The sequence below is a fragment of the Leptodactylus fuscus genome, chromosome 6 (genome assembly GCF_031893055.1).
Source record: "Leptodactylus fuscus isolate aLepFus1 chromosome 6, aLepFus1.hap2, whole genome shotgun sequence".
In the NCBI taxonomy this organism is placed as follows: Eukaryota; Metazoa; Chordata; class Amphibia; order Anura; family Leptodactylidae; genus Leptodactylus; species Leptodactylus fuscus.
Genome location: NC_134270.1, coordinates 72,331,013 through 72,350,186, shown reverse-complemented (window position 1 = coordinate 72,350,186; position 19,174 = coordinate 72,331,013). Strand labels below are relative to the sequence as shown.

General features: G+C 42.4%; 1 protein-coding gene across 1 annotated transcript; it reads left to right on the top strand.

Moving 5' to 3' along the window:
• The first annotated feature begins 9,119 nt into the window (after positions 1-9,119).
• Positions 9,120-16,376, top strand: SAXO3 (stabilizer of axonemal microtubules 3). Its single transcript, XM_075280249.1, has 5 exons — positions 9,120-9,272; positions 12,300-12,500; positions 14,387-14,548; positions 14,632-14,759; positions 15,968-16,376. Exons 1-5 carry the CDS (start codon positions 9,177-9,179, stop codon positions 16,374-16,376), a joined length of 996 nt encoding a protein of 331 aa, XP_075136350.1. The 5' UTR covers positions 9,120-9,176.
• Positions 16,377-19,174: the final 2,798 nt, after the last annotated feature.

Sequence of the window (19,174 nt, the reverse complement as noted above, 5' to 3'; positions counted from 1 at the left end):
TCATTTCTGGAGTTCCTGTACCTAATTGGTATCAGCGATCACATGAGGTGCAGGACTCCCAGCAAGTAGTGCCAGTACGAGACTGAATGGACACTGGCGGCAGACAACGGAGCGCCAAGGACAGATGAGTATTCTTTTTTTATTTATTTGTTTTTTATTTTACACCTCCCTCCCACCACATGAGTTGCTCCAATTCCTGGACAACCACTTTAAAGGATTTATCCATCTTTCTAATATTGATGGTCTGTCCTTAGGATAGGCCATCAATATTACATCTGCGATGATACAACAGCCAGGACCTCTGCAGATCAGCTTTTCCAGGACACTTCAGCTACGGGTAATTGTAACATTTCTAGGAGCCATGCTGTTCACTTGCCATACAGGCTGTAGCAGTAGGTATATGTAGTGCACATGGTATAGTGCGTGAGTAGCATGGCTCCCAACATGTTATTACCTTTAACCGCCCTGTCTCGGTACCGCTGATCTGCAGGGTCCTGGCGGTGGGCCCCTAAAAACAATTCCACTGGTGGGCCCTAGACATCCCAGTCCGACCCTGCTGGAGAGTCCTTGTAAAGCTGAACTACTTGGGCAGGTATCGGGGCCATGGTGACCTGAATTTGAGATAAGGGGTGTAGTATGGGCAGTATGTGATGAAGCAGATTATGTGAGACTCAGTGAGGCATTATTATAGAAGAGGTACGGTAAAAGAACAGGACTTTGACAGACCTGTGGTCATATGGAAATCCTCAATACTAACAGCTAATAACCAAATACACTTTGAGCACACAGTAATTACTATTGAGAGAATATATTTTTCATACAAAATATGGATTAAAGAAATCAACCGATTATATCTTTGAATGTAGTTATGATAGGTCATCTGATAGACTCTAGACCCCAACCAAAAAAGAGAGCCAAAGCCAAAAGTGGTCAGATCCGAAACAATAGCAGGGAGGTGCACAAGCAATGAATAAATTGCCATACACAAATGTAAGGCTATGTTTTAAAGTGTGTTGGAGACAATTTCAGGATCCTCCATTGCAGAGTCCAGTGTTTTCTAGGAGAAATAAATCTTGTGTATTTGTCCTCAACAGTAATTTGACATATATATCTAACCATCTCTTGTGATCACAACACATGGGGACTTGCTCCTTAATGACTATATTACATATTGGGAGTAGAGGAGAGGTTAGAAACATTGAAGCAAAGGCTGTTATCAAGGTAAAACCTTACAGGAGCCCACGCTGGCATAGTGTGACTCTGGATCTGTTGGCATGGTCCTAGCTTTATGAAGCCTTGTTCCTACACTCTCTGCATTCCAGACGACAGCTGGTTGAGCTAAGAATAAATTGCGCTCCACCCGGCACAAGGTTCGCCTGCCTCATAGATCTTCTTTGATGGGGATTTTGAATCTCTATTGCAGTTTATTTATGTATGAAGCTGGTGCGAGGATCATTTCTTAAAGAGATTTTATACCAAGCAAGCTTGGGAGCTACAATCTGTAGATAAACTGCCTCGTGTACTATATAAGGCTTTTTGAGGGTAGTGCTGAGATCCGGGGGTAGAACTTTTCTGAAGAAATTAGAATAGATATCTAGAATGCATAAATAGTTTAGAAATATAGATAAAATATTTCACAGTACTTTTTCAAAAAGTTAGTTTATGACAGTACCTGAGGCCTGAAGATATTTGGCCAAACCTGCAAAATTGGGTAGAATTGGCTGACTATCTCATGAGTATAAGACTGAGGCCCCACATTGCGGAAACGCAGCTTTTTTTGTTGCAGATTTTGCTGCAGTTTTTTGAGTCAAAGCCAGGAGTGGATTGAACAGAAGAGATATGTATAAGAGCTTCCTATATATTATCTATTCTTTTTGTAGCCTTTCCCAGGTTTAGCTCAAAAAAACGCAGCAAAATCTGCAACAAAAGAAGCTGCGTTTCTGCTACGTGGGTCATTCACACGAAGGAAAATGGTGAGAAATTTGGTGCGGAATTTCAGCAGAAAAAAGGAACCCATTGAAGTCAAAGGGAGGCTGAAATTCCACACCAAATTCCTCACCATTTTCCTTCGTGTGAATGGACCCTTAGCATATGTCGACTTCTTCCTAAATTAACTGCATCTACAATTGCAGAGGGGTCTTGCAATGGCTTATGCTTTGTTCAAATCTGCGTTTGGTAATCCATTTAGGAAGTCTGCATGGGGACCCCTGAACGGACTACCGAATGCATTGGCAAGCGGTGTGCAGTGAAAGCACACGGATCCCCGTAGACTATCATGGGGTCCCTGTGCTTTCCGCGCGGTGTCTGCACAAATCATGCAGACATGAAAGTAGATCACAAAGTACTTTTCTGTCTGCATGTTCTGTGCAGACACCGCACGGAAAGCACACGGACCCCATTAGAGTCTATGGTGTCCATGTGCTCTCATAAGCTCTCTGCTTGCCAATGCGTTCGGTGTTCCGTTCGGGCGAATGAATTACCAAATGCAGATGTGAACCAGGCATCACTGCTTTCATTGAAAACACATGCACACTTGGCAAAGATGAGTATGCATTCTTGTGGGAAGTCAGGAAGAGTAACTGTTAACTGAATGTGTATTGAGTTGACGGCTATTGATAGTGAAGTGGCAGCTTTAGTCATTTACAGTAAAGCAAGTAAATACAAATGTAAAGAAGAACTTTGATTACTTTTTTTCCTTTTTCTCTGAATCCTTCTCTTCTCCCAGGTTATGTGACTCTCACCCATAAATTGAACTAGAATAATGCAAAGATCCCTGGCTTCTTGTACTATACCAACCAGGCTTTCTACAGGGGAAGACAGAAACTTCTGTCACTAACTACTGATGAGCAGACAGTTCCCATCACAACTATAATGAAGAAGGTCACAGCTCAGCCTACCGTACTATATACTAATACTGTATATACTTATACTTGTACTGCCCTCTACCTATATACTTATAATCTTCTAGATTGGTTAGGAAAATATATAGGGAGCAAAGGGAAAGAGAACTATTTAAGCAAAGATGGCGTCTGATCAGGAGCGGAGAAGAAACTGGATTATAGGGAAATGATGTCAATATACTGTATATGAAAGAAGCCTAGAGAGTGACAGACAGGTCAGGGTGCAGGGACGAAAAAAAGAATTCTTGCAATTTATTTATCTAAACAAAGTGTTCATGGCTACAATGGTTGGTAAGTGGCCAAAGCCTACTAATGCCCGGTTTCCTATCTCAAAATACATCACTCCCTTTAACTATTATGCATAGAGTCATCTCTACAGGTTTGTTAAATCCAGTTATACCATCTTTTAACCCAGTATATATAGGTTAAAACAGATCCCATTGATTTCAATAGGTGCCGGCTTACGTGCGCTACACATTGAAATCAATGGGAGGCTTTATAACCCATTGATTTCAATGAGTAGCGTGCGTAAGCCAGCACCCATTGAAATCAATGGGATCTGTTTTGAAGCGCCGCGCTCTGACACGTGTTTACTACAGATGAGCGAGTAGTGTTCGATCGAGTAGGTATTCGATCGAATACTACGGTATTCAAAATACTCGTACTCAATCGAGTACCACTCGCTATTCGAATGGAAAAGTTCAATGCAGAACCAGCATTGATTGGCCGAATGCTATACAGTCGGCCAATCAATGCTGGTTCTTCTCCTACCTTTAGAAGTCTTCTCTGTGCAGCTTCCCCGCGGCGTCTGCTGGCTCTGAATTCACTCTGCCAGGCATGGGGTCTGGGCAGAGCTGACTGCACATGCCAGCTTGTAGTGCGGACATGTGCAATTGACTCTGCCCAGGCCCGATGCCTGGCAGAGTGAATTCAGAGCCGGAAGATGCCGCGGGGACGCTGCACGGAGGATCCAGCCCGACCCTCACTCGTGGACTTAGTAAGTATCATTTGATCAAACGTAGCCTACCCCTGAAATGAGCATTTTCCCCCCATAGACTGTAATAGGGTTCGATATTCGATTCGAGTAGTCGAATATTGAGGGGCTACTCAAAGCGAATATCGAATCTCGAACATTTTACTGTTCGCTCATCTGTAGTGTTTACGTGTCTAAATAAGCGGCGCATTACTGTGGGAACGGAGCCTAAATGTGTATTTTTTGGACCACTAGTTCTTTCATGAAGCTTTATTTTTTCTTTATTTTCATTAATACATTTATATTCAAAATCATGGGATATAATGCCACCTAGTGTGCTGTCATCTGCATTACATGGCTCATTCTAAAGCATCCTTTCCGTCTCAGTGTTTATGCTATATCTACATAATATTCCATAAATGTCACAAGTTACAAGAGTACTGCACATGCCCAGTAAGCTCTTATAATAATATAAGTGGCTGAGCAGCATCGAAGAGCGTACTGGCCATGTCTAAGATTTGGCAATGACAGTCGTCAGAGCTTCAAGTAACGCAGCTAAGAAGGTGAGAGAGAGAAAGCACATAACGGAGAAGAGGATGGTACAGAAAGAAAAAAAGGTGTTATTCCACGATGATACAGTTGTACTCCTTTAACAAGGCTAACGCCCCCCTGTGCTCTCTGGAACTCATTTACATATCAATAAAAAGGTGATTTATACAAAAACTATTGGACGGATCAGAGAAATAAAGGTATTGCTGGAATAGTCTTTATAAAGGCTACATTACAGTGTCACCAGTTAAAAATGCAATTTTCCAATGATAGACTCCTTTTAAGTGGATTCTGCGGCAGCCGAGACTCCAATGCAATTGTGAATCCAGTATTAATGATTTTGTTAGACTGTAATGTCTGATATTTTCTGTTCTGTTCTGTTCATGTACCCTCTGATTTGTAAAGTGTTGCTGAATGTGCCTTATCATACAATCATTATTATAAACATGATTATTTATTCCTATTCGTGGGAATTCCAAAAATATCCAGTCTGCCACGAAAAGACTAGGTGAGATTATAGGCAAGGAGATATTACAGTTGGTGTATCATTGGGATAGATCATCAATATCAAATTGGTAGGGGTCCAACTGTTGTAACCACCACTGATCAGATGAAGGGGCCATAAAGATGGGCATTAAGCATTACTGCATATACCGATTAGGTACTTATTACAATACAGTCCTATGAAAAAGTTTGGGCACCCCTATTAATCTTAATCATTTTTTGTTCTAAATATTTTGGTGTTTGCAACAGCCATTTCAGTTTGATATATCTAATAACTGATGGACACAGTAATATTTCAGGATTGAAATGAGGTTTATTGTACTAACAGAAAATGTGCAATATGCATTAAACCAAAATTTGACTGGTGCAAAAGTATGGGCACCTCAACAGAAAAGTGACATTAATATTTAGTAGATCCTCCTTTTGCAAAGATAACAGCCTCTAGTCGCCTCCTGTAGCTTTTAATCAGTTCCTGGATCCTGGATGAAGGTATTTTGGACCATTCCTCTTTACAAAACAATTCAAGTTCAGTTAAGTTTGATGGTCGCCGAGCATGGACAGCCCGCTTCAGATCATCCCACAGATGTTCAATGATATTCAGGTCTGGGGACTGGGATGGCCATTCCAGAACATTGTAATTGTTCCTCTGCATGAATTCCTGAGTCGATTTGGAGCGGTGTTTTGGATCATTGTCTTGCTGAAATATCCATCCCTGGGGTAACTTCAACTTCGTCACTGATTCTTGAACATTATTCTGAAGAATCTGCTGATACTGAGTGGAATCCATGCGACCCTCAACTTTAACAAGATTCCCGGTGCCGGCATTGGCCACACAGCCCCAAAGCATGATGGAACCTCCACCAAATTTTACAGTGGGTAGCATGTGTTTTTCTTGTAATGCTGTTTTTTTTGGACGCCATGCATAATGCCTTTTTGTATGACCAAACAACTCAATCTTTGTTTCATCAGTCCACAGGAACTTCTTCCAAAATGAAGCTGGCTTGTCCAAATGTGCTTCTGCATACCTCAGGCGACTCTGTTTGTGGCGTGCTTGCAGAAACGGCTTCTTTCTCATCACTCTCCCATACAGCTTCTCCTTGTGCAAAGTGCGCTGTATTTTTGACCGATGCACAGTGACACCATCTGCAGCAAGATGATGCTGCAGCTCTTTGGAGGTGGTCTGTGGATTGTCCTTGACTGTTCTCACCATTCTTCTTCTCTGCCTTTCTGATATTTTTCTTGGCCTGCCACTTCTGGGCTTAACAAGAACTGTCCCTGTGGTCTTCCATTTCCTTACTATGTTCCTCACAGTGGAAACTGACAAGTTAAATCTCTGAGACAACTTTTTGTATCCTTCCCCTGAACAACTATGTTGGCCGATCTTTGTTTTCAGATCATTTGAGAGTTGTTTTGAGTAGCCCATGATGCCACTCTTCAGAGGAGATTCAAATAGGAGAACAACTTGCAATTGGCCACCTTAAATACCTTTTCTCATGATTGGATACACCTGGCTATGAAATTCAAAGCTCACTGAGGTTACAAAACCAATTTTGTGCTTCAGTAAGTCAGTAAAAAGTAGTTAGGAGTATTCAAATCAATAAAATGATAAGGGTGCCCATACTTTTGCACCAGTCAAATTTTGGTTTAATGCATATTGCACATTTTCTGTTAGTACACTAAACCTCATTTCAATCCTGAAATATTACTGTGTCCATCAGTTATTAGATATATCAAACTGAAATGGCTGCTGCAAACACCAAAATATTTAGAACTAAAAATGATTAAGATTAATAGGGGTGCCCAAACTTTTTCATAGGACTGTATATGATATGCCATTAGCCAACATTTCTCACTTCATATGGGTATTTTGATGCCACTTTGTAATCTGCAGTTGGGATTTGTCTATGTTCCTTTATTTTTTATACAGTAGGTGATGAGTTATGTTTAAATGACCAAGGGGTACCCCATAACTGACTGAATTTATTTCTTATCTTTTAAGCTCACCACTAAGAAGTATAGATGTAGTATATATTTATCGAAAAAAAAACTATTCCTAAGCAAAGGTCATCACTAAGACATCAGTGGGGTTCCCAATGACCAGCAGTCAAAGGGACTTCCATCTGTTTGCCATGCATAATAATTACACCCTTGTCACATAGAAGTGAACAGAATGAAGCTGTAATTACATTGTACGACCACTATGAAACAGATGGCGGCCCCTTCAAACAGTGTGTCTGCTAGGTTTCTGTGTGTTGGACTCTCACTGATCTCTAATTGATGAGCTAAGATTATACACTCCACAGTAGCTCCCCCCACAGTATTATACGCTCCACAACAGGCTCCCCCCACAGTATATGCTCCACAGTATGTCCCCCTACACACAGTATTATATGCTCCTCAGTACGCCCCCCCCAACATACACAGTGTTATTTGCTCCTTAGTACGCCCCCCCCCCCCAACAGTTTTATATGCTCCTCAGTATGTTCCCTCCCCCCATACACACACACAGTATTATATGCTCCTCAGTACACCCCGCCACAGTGTATTATATGCTCGGGGCAGAGGTCACACTCTGCATTTGCACATACTACTGCAAGCAGCGATTGCTCACTAATAGGGAATCCTGTACTGGATTTCCCCTTAGTGAGCGATCTGGGTGACGGTGCGCCCCTGCCAGCGGGCTGGAAAAATGGCCTTGGCAGGCCACATATGGCTCGTGGGCCATAGTTTGAGGACCCCTGATCTAAATGATAGGTCATCAATAAAGATGGTTACTAGTAGGTACACCTTTCATTGAAAAAGTGTAGAGAATAAAATGCATTCTTCCAAATGCACACCTCCCAACTGTCTTGGATTCAGTGCGATAGTCCAGGATTTCAGGCACTGTCCCTGGTACCTGGCAGCATATTGCAATTTGTACTTTGTATCTCCATAATACAGATGAAGTTGAACACAGTGTTGAAGCAGGAAATTATCATCATCCTAATCTACCTAATCTCACTGTGGCCACTAGTAGCAGACATTTTTCCACCCATCTAACTTTAAAAACTCACCCAAAATCCTGCCTGTATCTGATCAGAAAGGAGGATTTCACATATGGAGTAGTATGAGACTACAATTATTTGACCTGGAGAATATACATGTATATTCTGAATAGATATATCTGAATAGATATGAATGGTGGACTTCATTTCAGGCGTATCCACTAGCAACTCCTCCATTCCTCCAAAATATTAGCCCAGGCAGTAGCCATTTGAAGTGTGAAACTAAGTGATGGAACTGGGTTCTAATAAGTGCATTTATGCATTACGCTCATACTCATATATCATCATTCAGATATTCTCCTCCTGATCAGAAACAGAGAAACGCGTTGAGGAACATTATTAGAGGAACAATAATTTTGTTTCAGCTGGCGCACTTCTTCCATTTAAAGTGTGAACTGAGCTCTATTTTTATTTCAACATATTAGTAAAAGTTATATTTTAGTGTATTACTCCTATAAATGAATTATTATACTATGTGGGGGCACAAGGAAGACATTATACTGTGTGAGGGCATTGTATTGTGTGTGGGGCACTTAGAAGGCTTAATAACTGTGTCTTACACAAAGGAAAACACTTTTACTGTATGTGAGCACAAAGGGACTGACTGGGATTGATGGGGTGAAAGGGGGCATGGGTAGGGACAAAGCTGTAATTTATCACACGTCTCATAGATTGAGCCCTTACTCCTATTGTTTGATATGTTCATTTCTTTGTCACAGTGTAATGTCTAATGCTGCCTTTTCATGTACTCATTGATATGTGAAGTGCTACAGAATATGTTACCGCTATATAAATAAAGTTTTGATTATTTATTATTACATGTAAATTTGCAACAGATATTGTCTTTTTTCTGTTCTCTGAAAATTGGTTGGTATAGATACTGTGATTTTTTTTCCATGTCTTGCAGCACCATGGGGCAGAGCACCCATAATGCAAAATAAAGTCAAAGGTAAAATAGTGATCATAATCATCAGCCGGTAGTCCTGTAGTTGTGTCCGCATAGTGGTGACTAGCCGCAGGTGACTAGGCTGTTACATTCTATGTCCTTGTGCTCACATTGTCACGTAAATGGGGCGTTTACTATCTCCATGGCAACAATGAAACACAACATTCCTCAGCTTCAGTCTCAGTACAGGACCTCTCCCTGATCTTCACTGTCATCTGTCGCTAGATTTTACACTTTTTTGTTTTGATGTAATTCTAATAATGGGGCTAGAGAGGAGGCAGGACTGGCATCTTACTAGCACCGGCGTTGGCCATGATTATAAGGCTCCTGTGTCATTCCTACCTGCAAATGTCAAGGTAACGTGAGTATGCACTGGGTTATATAAGGGATGATGCACAACTTGTTGGTATGAGGTTTATCTGATCATTTTTGAACAAATAATAATAATAAATTGTATTTATATAGCGCCAACATATTCCGCAGCACTCTACAATTTGTAGGGTTCAAGTAAAGACAAAAAGACACATTACAAAGAAATAATCACTTCACACAATGGGACTGAGGGCTCTGTTCGCAGGAGCTTACAATCTATGAGGTAGAGGGGGTGACACAAGAGGTAGCAGGGGCGGCATTGCTTATACAGAGGTCAGACACTTTTCTAATAGCGGTGACTGTCATTACACAAAGATAAAACTTTGAGCCGTCACCAGTCGTGTCCTTTAAGGTGCAGATGGAGCCTGGACATGTAAAGTTAGCCTGAAATGGCATCATATCGTGTGGGGTAATGTGGGAGCGGGAACAGAGGAAGGTTCATTTTAGGGATTCTAATTACAGTACGGAAGGGTTTACATTAGGAATTGTGATAGGTCTGTCTGAAAAGATGTGTCATTAGTTTTTGCTTGAAGCTTTAGCAATTGCGAGTTAATCTGATTGTCCGGGGTAGAGCATTCCAGAGAAGTGGTGCAACTCGGGAGAAGTTTTGTATACGAGCGTGGGAGGTTCTGATAATAGAGGATGTAAGTGTTAGGTCATTGAGTGAGCGGAGAACACGGGTTGGGCGGTAGACAGAGATGAGGGAGGAAATGTAGGGAGGTGCAGCATTATGGAGAGCCTTGTGGATGAGGGTAATAACTTTATATTGTATTCTGTAATGAATAGGCAGCCAATGTGGTGACTGGCACAGACCGGAGGCATCGCTGTATCGTCTAGCCTGATAGATGAGCCTGGCTGCTGCATTCAGAATAGATTGTAGAGGGGAGAGTTTAGTGAGGGGAAGACCGATTAATAAGGAGTTACAGTAGTCAAAGCGAGAGTGAATCAAAGTGACAATAAATGTCTTTAATGTATCTCTGGTAAGGAAAGGGCGTATTCTGGAGATGTTTTTGAGGTAGAAATGACATGAGTGTGCAAGTGATTGGATATGGAGGGTGAAGGAAAGGTCTGAGTCAAACACACCGAGGCAGCGGGCATGCTGCCAAGGAGTTATAGTAAGGCCAGCGACTGCAATGGATATATCAGGGACAGATCTATTAGATGGTGGAAACAGCAGTAGTTCAGTTTTAGAGAGATTCAGTTTCAGATAGAGCAAGTAGACAGTAGAGAGACAGTCACTGGTGTTCTTTATTAGTGAAGGGGTGATGTCATGGGAAGATGTGTATAATTGGGTGATATCAGCATAAAGATGGCACCGGAAGCCAAATCTGGTGATTGTTTGTCCAATGGGGGCTGTGTAGAGAGAGAAGAGCAGGGGGCCTAGGACCGAGCCCTGAGGAACCCTTATGGCAAAGGGAAGAGGGGAAAAAACAGAGCCTGCAAATGAACTGAATACACCGAAAGTGCGGTCTGAGAGATAAGAGGAGTAACAGGAGAGCACGGTGTCCTTGATGCCAACTGAGTGAAAGATAGTTAGGAGGAGTTGATGGTCAACAGTATCAAATACCGCTAAGAGATCCAGAAGAATAAGAAGAGAGAAGTCACCATTGGATTTAGCCATCAGGAGATCATTGGAGACTTTTGTGAGGGTCATTTCAGTAGAGTGCAGAGTGTGGACGCCAGATTGTAAGGGGTCAAGCAGAGAGTTAGCAGAGAGACGGCAGATTAAACGAGAATAGACCAAGCATTCCAAGATTTTGGAGATGAAGGGGAGGTTAGAGACGGGTCGATAGTTAGCACAGGACGGGTCCAGGGAGGATATTTTCAATAGCAGGGTTATGACAGCATGTTTGAAAGAGGATGGAAAAATTCCAGGAGAGAGGTTAAATATTTTAGTAAGGAAAGTCCTGACCACAGGCGGCAGAGATTGGAGAAGGTGTGAGGGGAAAGGATTACTACTGCAGGTCGTAGGGGGAGATAAAGAAAGCAGCTGAGAGACTTCCTCTTCTGTAACAGAGGAAACAAAGGAAACTTCAGGACATTTATTAAACATGTTTCAGCATTCGCAGGCAGGAATCACCGTGATATTTCCAATAATGGGAACCAGTTTTCCCATAAAAATTATCATTGCAAATATTGTCATTTTTCCAATTATATGTCAATACTTGATATGGCAAGAATATTTTTTACATAATACAAAAATTACCTACACTATTCACCTTGGAATAGCAGTACCTGTAAAATGTACTAAATGGGGGATTTGTGTCTTTTGTGTCTTTAATTTATTATATACAGTTTCAATATTTAAGAAGCTTTATTTCAGTAAGGCTGCTTCGTTCTTCTCCTTACACATTGTGTCCCCCTTGTACATATGTGTCAGGAAATCGTCGTTCACTGGAAGCTTCTGCATGGAATAGCACAGTCTGTTGTGTTACTTGATACAGTTAAAAAAAACAGACTGACTGATTCTGCTAAACATTGGCCAAAAGAAAACTGTTTTGGCCACCGTTACAATAACCATGGCCTTCGGATCAGTTTAACTTATGCAATGGAAGCATTCCCAGCATATGCAGTAAACATACTGAGAGAAAGCAATAGAAAAGAGCCTTAGTTATTTCATGCCAAGTTACTCAAATACTAATACTAGTACCGAGGGCAGGCAGATTTTGCAGCTGCACTTGGGTCCTATAGATAAGGGTACACACAAAAACCGTAATAAAAAAAATTGTTGTTCTTTCTAGTGTCAGATTGCATGATAGAGGCTGTATTGTTGATTTCCTTGTCTCCCAATCAATGGTAGATGGTAATATAGTAGCATGATTGACTCATCGGTGAAGAATTTGTAAGGAGCTCTATGATAGTCACTTGGCTCTTCCCAAATGAGAAGTGGTAAACATACAGTTGTTACATACTGACCCTCTTATGTGCAGTTCAGCAGTAACATCACATTGACTGGTTTCATACAGTATATTATGAAAAAAGAATTAATTTTTTTTTGCATTTCTTTCTAGTCGACCATCTCTGAACCTCTACCAGCAACATTGAGAGAACGTAGTGAAGCCACAGAATATGATGAACTTCTAAATACATTTGAAACAACCACTGGAAGTACTCATAGCCGGAAATATTGTGGGGGCATCCTATCACAGCCCAGTCACCCTATCCCCCCACCACATTGGAAGCTTCATTATAATAAGGATTTGTGGGATAAGGTGAGAAGGTGCTTGGTGGACATATTCAGTACTTGGGTGTTGTCCATATAATCTGTATGGATTATAAGAATACTTCTTATACCTAATAAGGCTGGGGATCTTATCTCTATGTCTGAGGTAACCGGAGGCTAAAGGTGTTCATAGCTCCTTCTAATTTCCAAAATAATTAGTTCCAATAATGGTACACCAAATTGGGTATTTGGTCCTATTAACTGAGTAATGCAATGACCCCTTATGGCCTTTGGCAAATTGGGACTAAGTAATATTAGCAAAAGTGGTCTGTTTCTTTTCCAGAAACAGCGTTACTCTTAACTAGACATTACAGTTTAGCCCTAGTGTTACACATTCTCTTTAACTGCTTCTGGACCGCCATTTAACTGTATACATCCGGATGGTCCACTCTTATATAGTCTTATATATATGTCCTTGCTGTGTTAAGCATTTGCACAAAATTGGCAGGAGGCTACAGCTGGACCTTCTATAGGGAAGACATGCTTGGTTTATTACCATCCCTGGCTTCCCAATCACTGTGTACACAATGCTCAATGAGGCAGGTATGATATGACTCAATTTCCAGCCCTGGGGTCACATGACTGCCAGGGGCCGGGAACAGCATGAGCTGCTGGACCCTAAGGGCTAGTTCACACGGGGACATGGACGCTGATTTTGACAGCTGATTTCGCGGCCAAATCAGCCTCCATAAAATGGAGCCCTATGTGAATTGCTAGCTTTTTTTTTTCTGCTAGCTTTTTTTATTGCTAGCTTTTTTTGCTAGCAGAAAAAGAAGCGACATGACCTTTCTTCAGGCGTTTTCCGCCTGAAAAAATGAATTGGAGTCTATTGGGCGCTGAAAAAACAGCTAGCTGTTTTTGGTCGCTTTTTTTTGCAGCTGTTTTGGCAAAAACAGCGACTGAAACAGCTAGCTGTTTTTTATCACACTTTTGGAAGTGACATCCCAGAGGAGTGGCCATGGGTGTTGGCTGCTTCCTGCAGCCATTTTGTGACAGTACTCATCACAGCACAGCACATCTGGATACAGCAGCATTCATTGGGCTCCCTTCTCTCCAGGAAATTTTATTTTTTGATATCAAAGATAGCAGCTTGCTATGAAGTAGCAGTGAGCTCTGCTCAGTTGGAGATGTGTGCTAAAATGGCGCCTACAGACAAAAAGGGGTTGGTTTTGGCCATGCCCAGTGGGCTGGCTAGTTAAAAAATGGGCTGGGGAAAAAAAAAGCTTAAAAAAAAAAAGCATCAAAAACAGCGTCAAAAACAGCGTCCAATGCAAAAAACAGCGTCCAAAAAAAGCGAGGCTTAAAAATCAGTGACAAAATCAGCTAGCTTTTTTCACGTGTGAACTTAGCCTAAAGGAGACACATCAGCTATGAAGTCAAACATACACATTTCCACTCATATTTTGTTTACATGGAAAAATAAAAACACCATAAAGTAAAAACGACATCAAAATAAAGCCCTATTTATCACCGGAAGAAGACTAAAATTATTTGAATAACCCATGGAGAAAAATGTTATTGCTATAAATTGCATGCAAGGAAAAGCCTAAAAATGTGTCTGATCCTGAACCCGCGAAAATGGCCTGGTCCTGAAATGGCCTCCACCAACTCCAGTTCTATGACCTTTTCTCTGCTGGTTGCCGGAAAAAAATCTGCTAAAGGCTAAATATAGACATGAGGGCTTCAAGATCCGGGATTTATGGGCTGGATCATTGTTTAGAAGGTTGTTTGGACTCTGGGTAGAGATAAAGGGTGTAAGAGATGTAAATGGTTCACTCTATAGAAGTTCTCTCAATACAGCATATTCTTCACCTGATGAAGGTGTTCATTGGCACATGATAATAGGCAAAGCTACTTTTACCATATCCTTTATAGTTAAATCTAAGACCATGGAGGACTCCGCTGGATCCAGGGCACCAAAGCAGCGAGATGAAAGCAGAATTCAAGGGGCACCCAGCTCAATCTTTCATGACCAACTTCCATGGGGGACCTCGACCCTTTTCTCTGGAGAATCACATAAACAATGGGCCATCACAGGTTAGTGTTACTATATACTACATAATTCATGCATACAGTGTACATGTGTCATATAAAGGTGATGTTGATGTGTTACTATTTAGGCTATAGTGGCAACAACCGTAAACAAGGCTGTTTCTGGAGAACCTTTCTATATACGAGACAAGGGGGTCTTAAGCTTGAATGACATATATGCATCCACCACAGCTCGGGACTTCCGTGCATTCACGGCGTAAGTAACAAACATGCTTGCTAATGACTACTAGTACTAAACCAGGATTTTCTTATATACTTCAATGCTATGTCTTAATTTGTGCAAAGGGTTATTAGGGAAAAGGGTCTGATTTTTTCCAGAAACAGCGCCACTCTTGTCAATGGCCGGTGAATGGTACTACAGTTCTGCCACATTTACAATGTTCCTAATCATGTAGATACCTAATTATGTATAAACACACAAGTAGGCTATATTTTCATGAACATGCAAAAAAGGGTAGGGAAAATTGAAAAATTGGCCCGTTTTTCACAGTTGTCTCGCATCCATGGGTCACCTTTTTCATGGCTCCCTCATAACCTAAGAGAGACTTGTGAAAAACTGCTATAATTAAAACACATACTGTTACTTGATAGCCTCTTAAAATGGACTGTGGAAAATCCCACTAGTGGAAAAAAAAAGCTAGAAGAACCCATTGAAATCAATGGAAGGCTTTTTTTCAGCGTGGAAAATTCCACACCAAATTCCTCACCATTTTCCTCCGTGTGAATGGACCCTGAAGGCAGAAAAAAGTTAGACCCATGAGTTGCACTGTGAGAGAAGTTTATTTTACTCTACTGTGGTATGGCCTATTCGACATCAAGTGTTATCCGGCTACCAAAGGCGGGAAACTGTTTCCTCTATAAGAATCATTCCCATGCTCTATAAGTAAGGGAGACAACTCAAAGAGAGACAGCTCATAGGAGTGGAGACCATTTTACTGTTGAATGGATGCTTGGAGGAGCAGTGGCCAGCAAGACCAAATGAGTTGGGAGAGTCATGTGATCTACTTCTGGAAGGGAAGACACACCAACATTAGCCTTTCTTCTAACTATTATACATCGTAGGCACCTGCTAATTGGTAGCCTGGGACCTGAGGTGGTGGGTGGTGCATACTCTGTGATAGTAGAAACCTGTTATTCACCCCCGCAGCCCAGAGGTCTGCACAAGTTACCATTATACACATCCTTGTACCAGACTTGCTGTACTTTGCTATCTGTAATACATGGTGAAGTGAATCAGGTGTCCTGTATGTGCTCATTCCTTGTCAAAGGAGCTCAGAGTGACATGCAGGGCCTCTTTCTCTAATACCTTTTTATTTTACTCTAGTTACAAAGGTTAGACACTCTTTATTTACCTGAATATATACATAATGCTTAAGAAGGTTTCTTGTATATTTTTCCAACCAGAAAAGAACTTGAAGGATATCCCAAAAAAGACATATTGACATATTGGCAAGCAGAGGATTACCCTAAGGCCTGGGGACATGGCTTGAAAGTAAACCCTCTACCAAAAGAGAGTCAAACAACACTACGACAACCACCTCCAATGCGGGACACCCTTCAGTTTCCCATTGCTACTAAATTGCCAAGGATACCACCGCGTGCAAAATCTGTCCCACACACTGGCCTTAAAACTCTGGTACAGGAGAGCTACCAGTGGCCACTGGATTCCAAGAGGTCACAAGATGTTTACATCACTCTGGAATGTCCGTGGACCAAACCAAGAGAGGGACCATTGCCAGAGATCATGTCTGTTCCTAAGATGTATGAAACAGAATATAAGACGTATGGTAGCAATAGACCAATTGTGGTGTGACAATAAACTATCTGTGATCATATCATACCAAGTAATAATGGAACAGTTAATAGTTCAACCAGATGAAACTTCTAAGCCTAGAAATAAAATATATCTAACAAATTACTGTCCTGTTTTTTTGTTATTGTCAAGTGTTTCTTCTCGCGAGAAGAGAGAGAGAGAGAGAGAGAGAGAGAGAGAGAGAGAGAGAGAGAGAGAGAGACACTCTTTACTTCAGGCACTTTAAGTAAAAGTGGAGAGTTTATCAGTGGTCATGATACTACCACTCTGCTATCATTTGATAAAGAGGAAGCTGCTGGCATGTCACAATGTAGTATTATACGCTGCCCATTGAAATCAATAAGTGAGAACTAGCCAATACGGAAAAGGCGGGGTCCCTCTGCTTAATTTTTTTGTAGGACATAGGGACATGGATTATCTCCATGGTATAGACCCTGTTATAATTTTCTAAATGCACTTTAAAAACCTCACAATAAATTCACATGACATTGCCGTTTTTTCACAGTCTCTATCGGTTCATCTGTTGAAGCGGTTTACTGACATGAGTGAATAACATTGGCATGATGGCTGTTCTCAAATGAATGTCACACACCCGTTTTACAACCCATTAGAGATGAGCGAACAGTGTTCTATCGAACACATGTTCGATCGGATATCAGGGTGTTCGCCATGTTCGAATCGAATCGAACACCGCGTGGTAAAGTGCGCCAAAATTCGATTCCCCTCCCACCTTCCCTGGCGCCTTTTTTGCACCAATAACAGCGCAGGGGAGGTGGGACAGGAACTACGACACCGGGGGCATTGAAAAAAATTGGAAAAAGTCATTGGCTGCCGAAATCAGGTGACCTCCATTTTAGACGAATAGTGGATTTCAAATCCGGGTCATATGAGAATGTGAACTTTGTGACTAAGAGACAGGGATAGCTGTACAGGCAGGGATAGCTAGGGATAACCTTTATTTAGGGGGGAATGTTATTAAAAATAACTTTTTGGGGCTCTATCGGGTGTGTAATTGTGATTTTTGTGAGATAAACTTTTTCCCATAGGGATGCATTGGCCAGCGCTGATTGGCCGAATTCCGTACTCTGGCCAATCAGTGCTGGCCAATGCATTCTATTAGCTTGATGAAGCAGAGTGTGCACAAGGGTTCAAGCGCACCCTCGGCTCTGATGTAGCAGAGCCGAGGCTGCACAAGGGTTCAAGCGCACCCTCGGCTCTGATGTAGGAGAGCCGAGGGTGCACTTGAACCCTTGTGCACCCTCAGCTCTGCTACATCAGAGCCGAGGGTGCGCTTGAACCCTTGTGCACACTCTGCTTCATCAAGCTAATAGAATGCATTGGCCAGCGCTGATTGGCCAATGTATTCTATTAGCCTGATGAAGTAGAGCTGAATGTGTGTGCTAAGCACACACATTCAGCTCTACTTCATCGGGCTAATAGAATGCATTGGCCAGAGTACGGAACTCGACCAATCAGCGCTGGCTCTGCTGGAGGAGGCGGAGTCTAAGATCGCTCCACACCAGTCTCCATTCAGGTCCGACCTTAGACTCCGCCTCCTCCGGCAGAGCCAGCGCTGATTGGCCGAAGGCTGGCCAATGCATTCCTATGCGAATGCAGAGACTTAGCAGTGCTGAGTCAGTTTTGCTCAACTACACATCTGATGCACACTCGGCACTGCTACATCAGATGTAGCAATCTGATGTAGCAGAGCCGAGGGTGCACTAGAACCCCTGTGCAAACTCAGTTCACGCTAATAGAATGCATTGGCCAGCGCTGATTGGGCAATGCATTCTATTAGCCCGATGAAGTAGAGCTGAATGTGTGTGCTAAGCACACACATTCAGCACTGCTTCATCACGCCAATACAATGCATTAGCCAGTGCTGATTGGCCAGAGTATGGAATTCGGCCAATCAGCGCTGGCCAATGCATTCTATTAGCCCGATGAAGTAGAGCTGAATGTGTGTGCTAAGCACACACATTCAGCACTGCTTCATCACGCCAATACAATGCATTAGCCAGTGCTGATTGGCCAGAGTACGGAATTCGGCCAATCAGCGCTGGCTCTGCTGGAGGAGGCGGAGTCTAAGATCGCTCCACACCAGTCTCCATTCAGGTCCGACCTTAGACTCCGCCTCCTCCAGCAGAGCCAGCGCTGATTGGCCGAATTCCGTACTCTGGCCAATCAGCACTGGCTAATGCATTGTATTGGCGTGATGAAGCAGTGCTGAATGTGTGTGCTAAGCACACACATTCAGCTCTACTTCATCGGGCTAATAGAATGCATTGGCCAGCGCTGATTGGCCGAATTCCGTACTCTGGCCAATCAGCACTGGCTAATGCATTGTATTGGCGTGATGAAGCAGTGCTGAATGTGTGTGCTTAGCACACACATTCAGCTCTACTTCATCGGGCTAATAGAATGCATTGGCCAGCGCTGATTGGCCAGAGTACGGAATTCGGCCAATCAGCGCTGGCTCTGCTGGAGGAGGCGGAGTCTAAGGTCGGACCTGAATGGAGACTGGTGTGGAGCGATCTTAGACTCCGCCTCCTCCAGCAGAGCCAGCGCTGATTGGTCGAGTTCCATACTCTGGCCAATCAGCACTGGCCAATGCATTTCTATGGGGAAAAGTTAGCTTGCGAAAATCGCAAACTGACAGGGATTTCCATGAAATAAAGTGACTTTTATGCCCCCAGACATGCTTCCCCTGCTGTCCCAGTGTCATTCCAGGGTGTTGGTATCATTTCCTGGGGTGTCATAGTGGACTTGGTGACCCTCCAGACACGAATTTGGGTTTC

Excerpts from the sequence above, each read along its gene's own strand:
- SAXO3 (XM_075280249.1), top strand. The coding sequence starts at position 9,177 with ATGGGGCTAGAGAGGAGGCAGGACTGGCATCTTACTAGCACCGGCGTT. Across the intron at positions 12,501-14,386 it reads ATAAGGATTTGTGGGATAAG|TTAAATCTAAGACCATGGAG; the intron begins GTGAGAAGGTGC and ends TATCCTTTATAG. Across the intron at positions 14,760-15,967 it reads GACTTCCGTGCATTCACGGC|AAAAGAACTTGAAGGATATC; the intron begins GTAAGTAACAAA and ends TTTTCCAACCAG.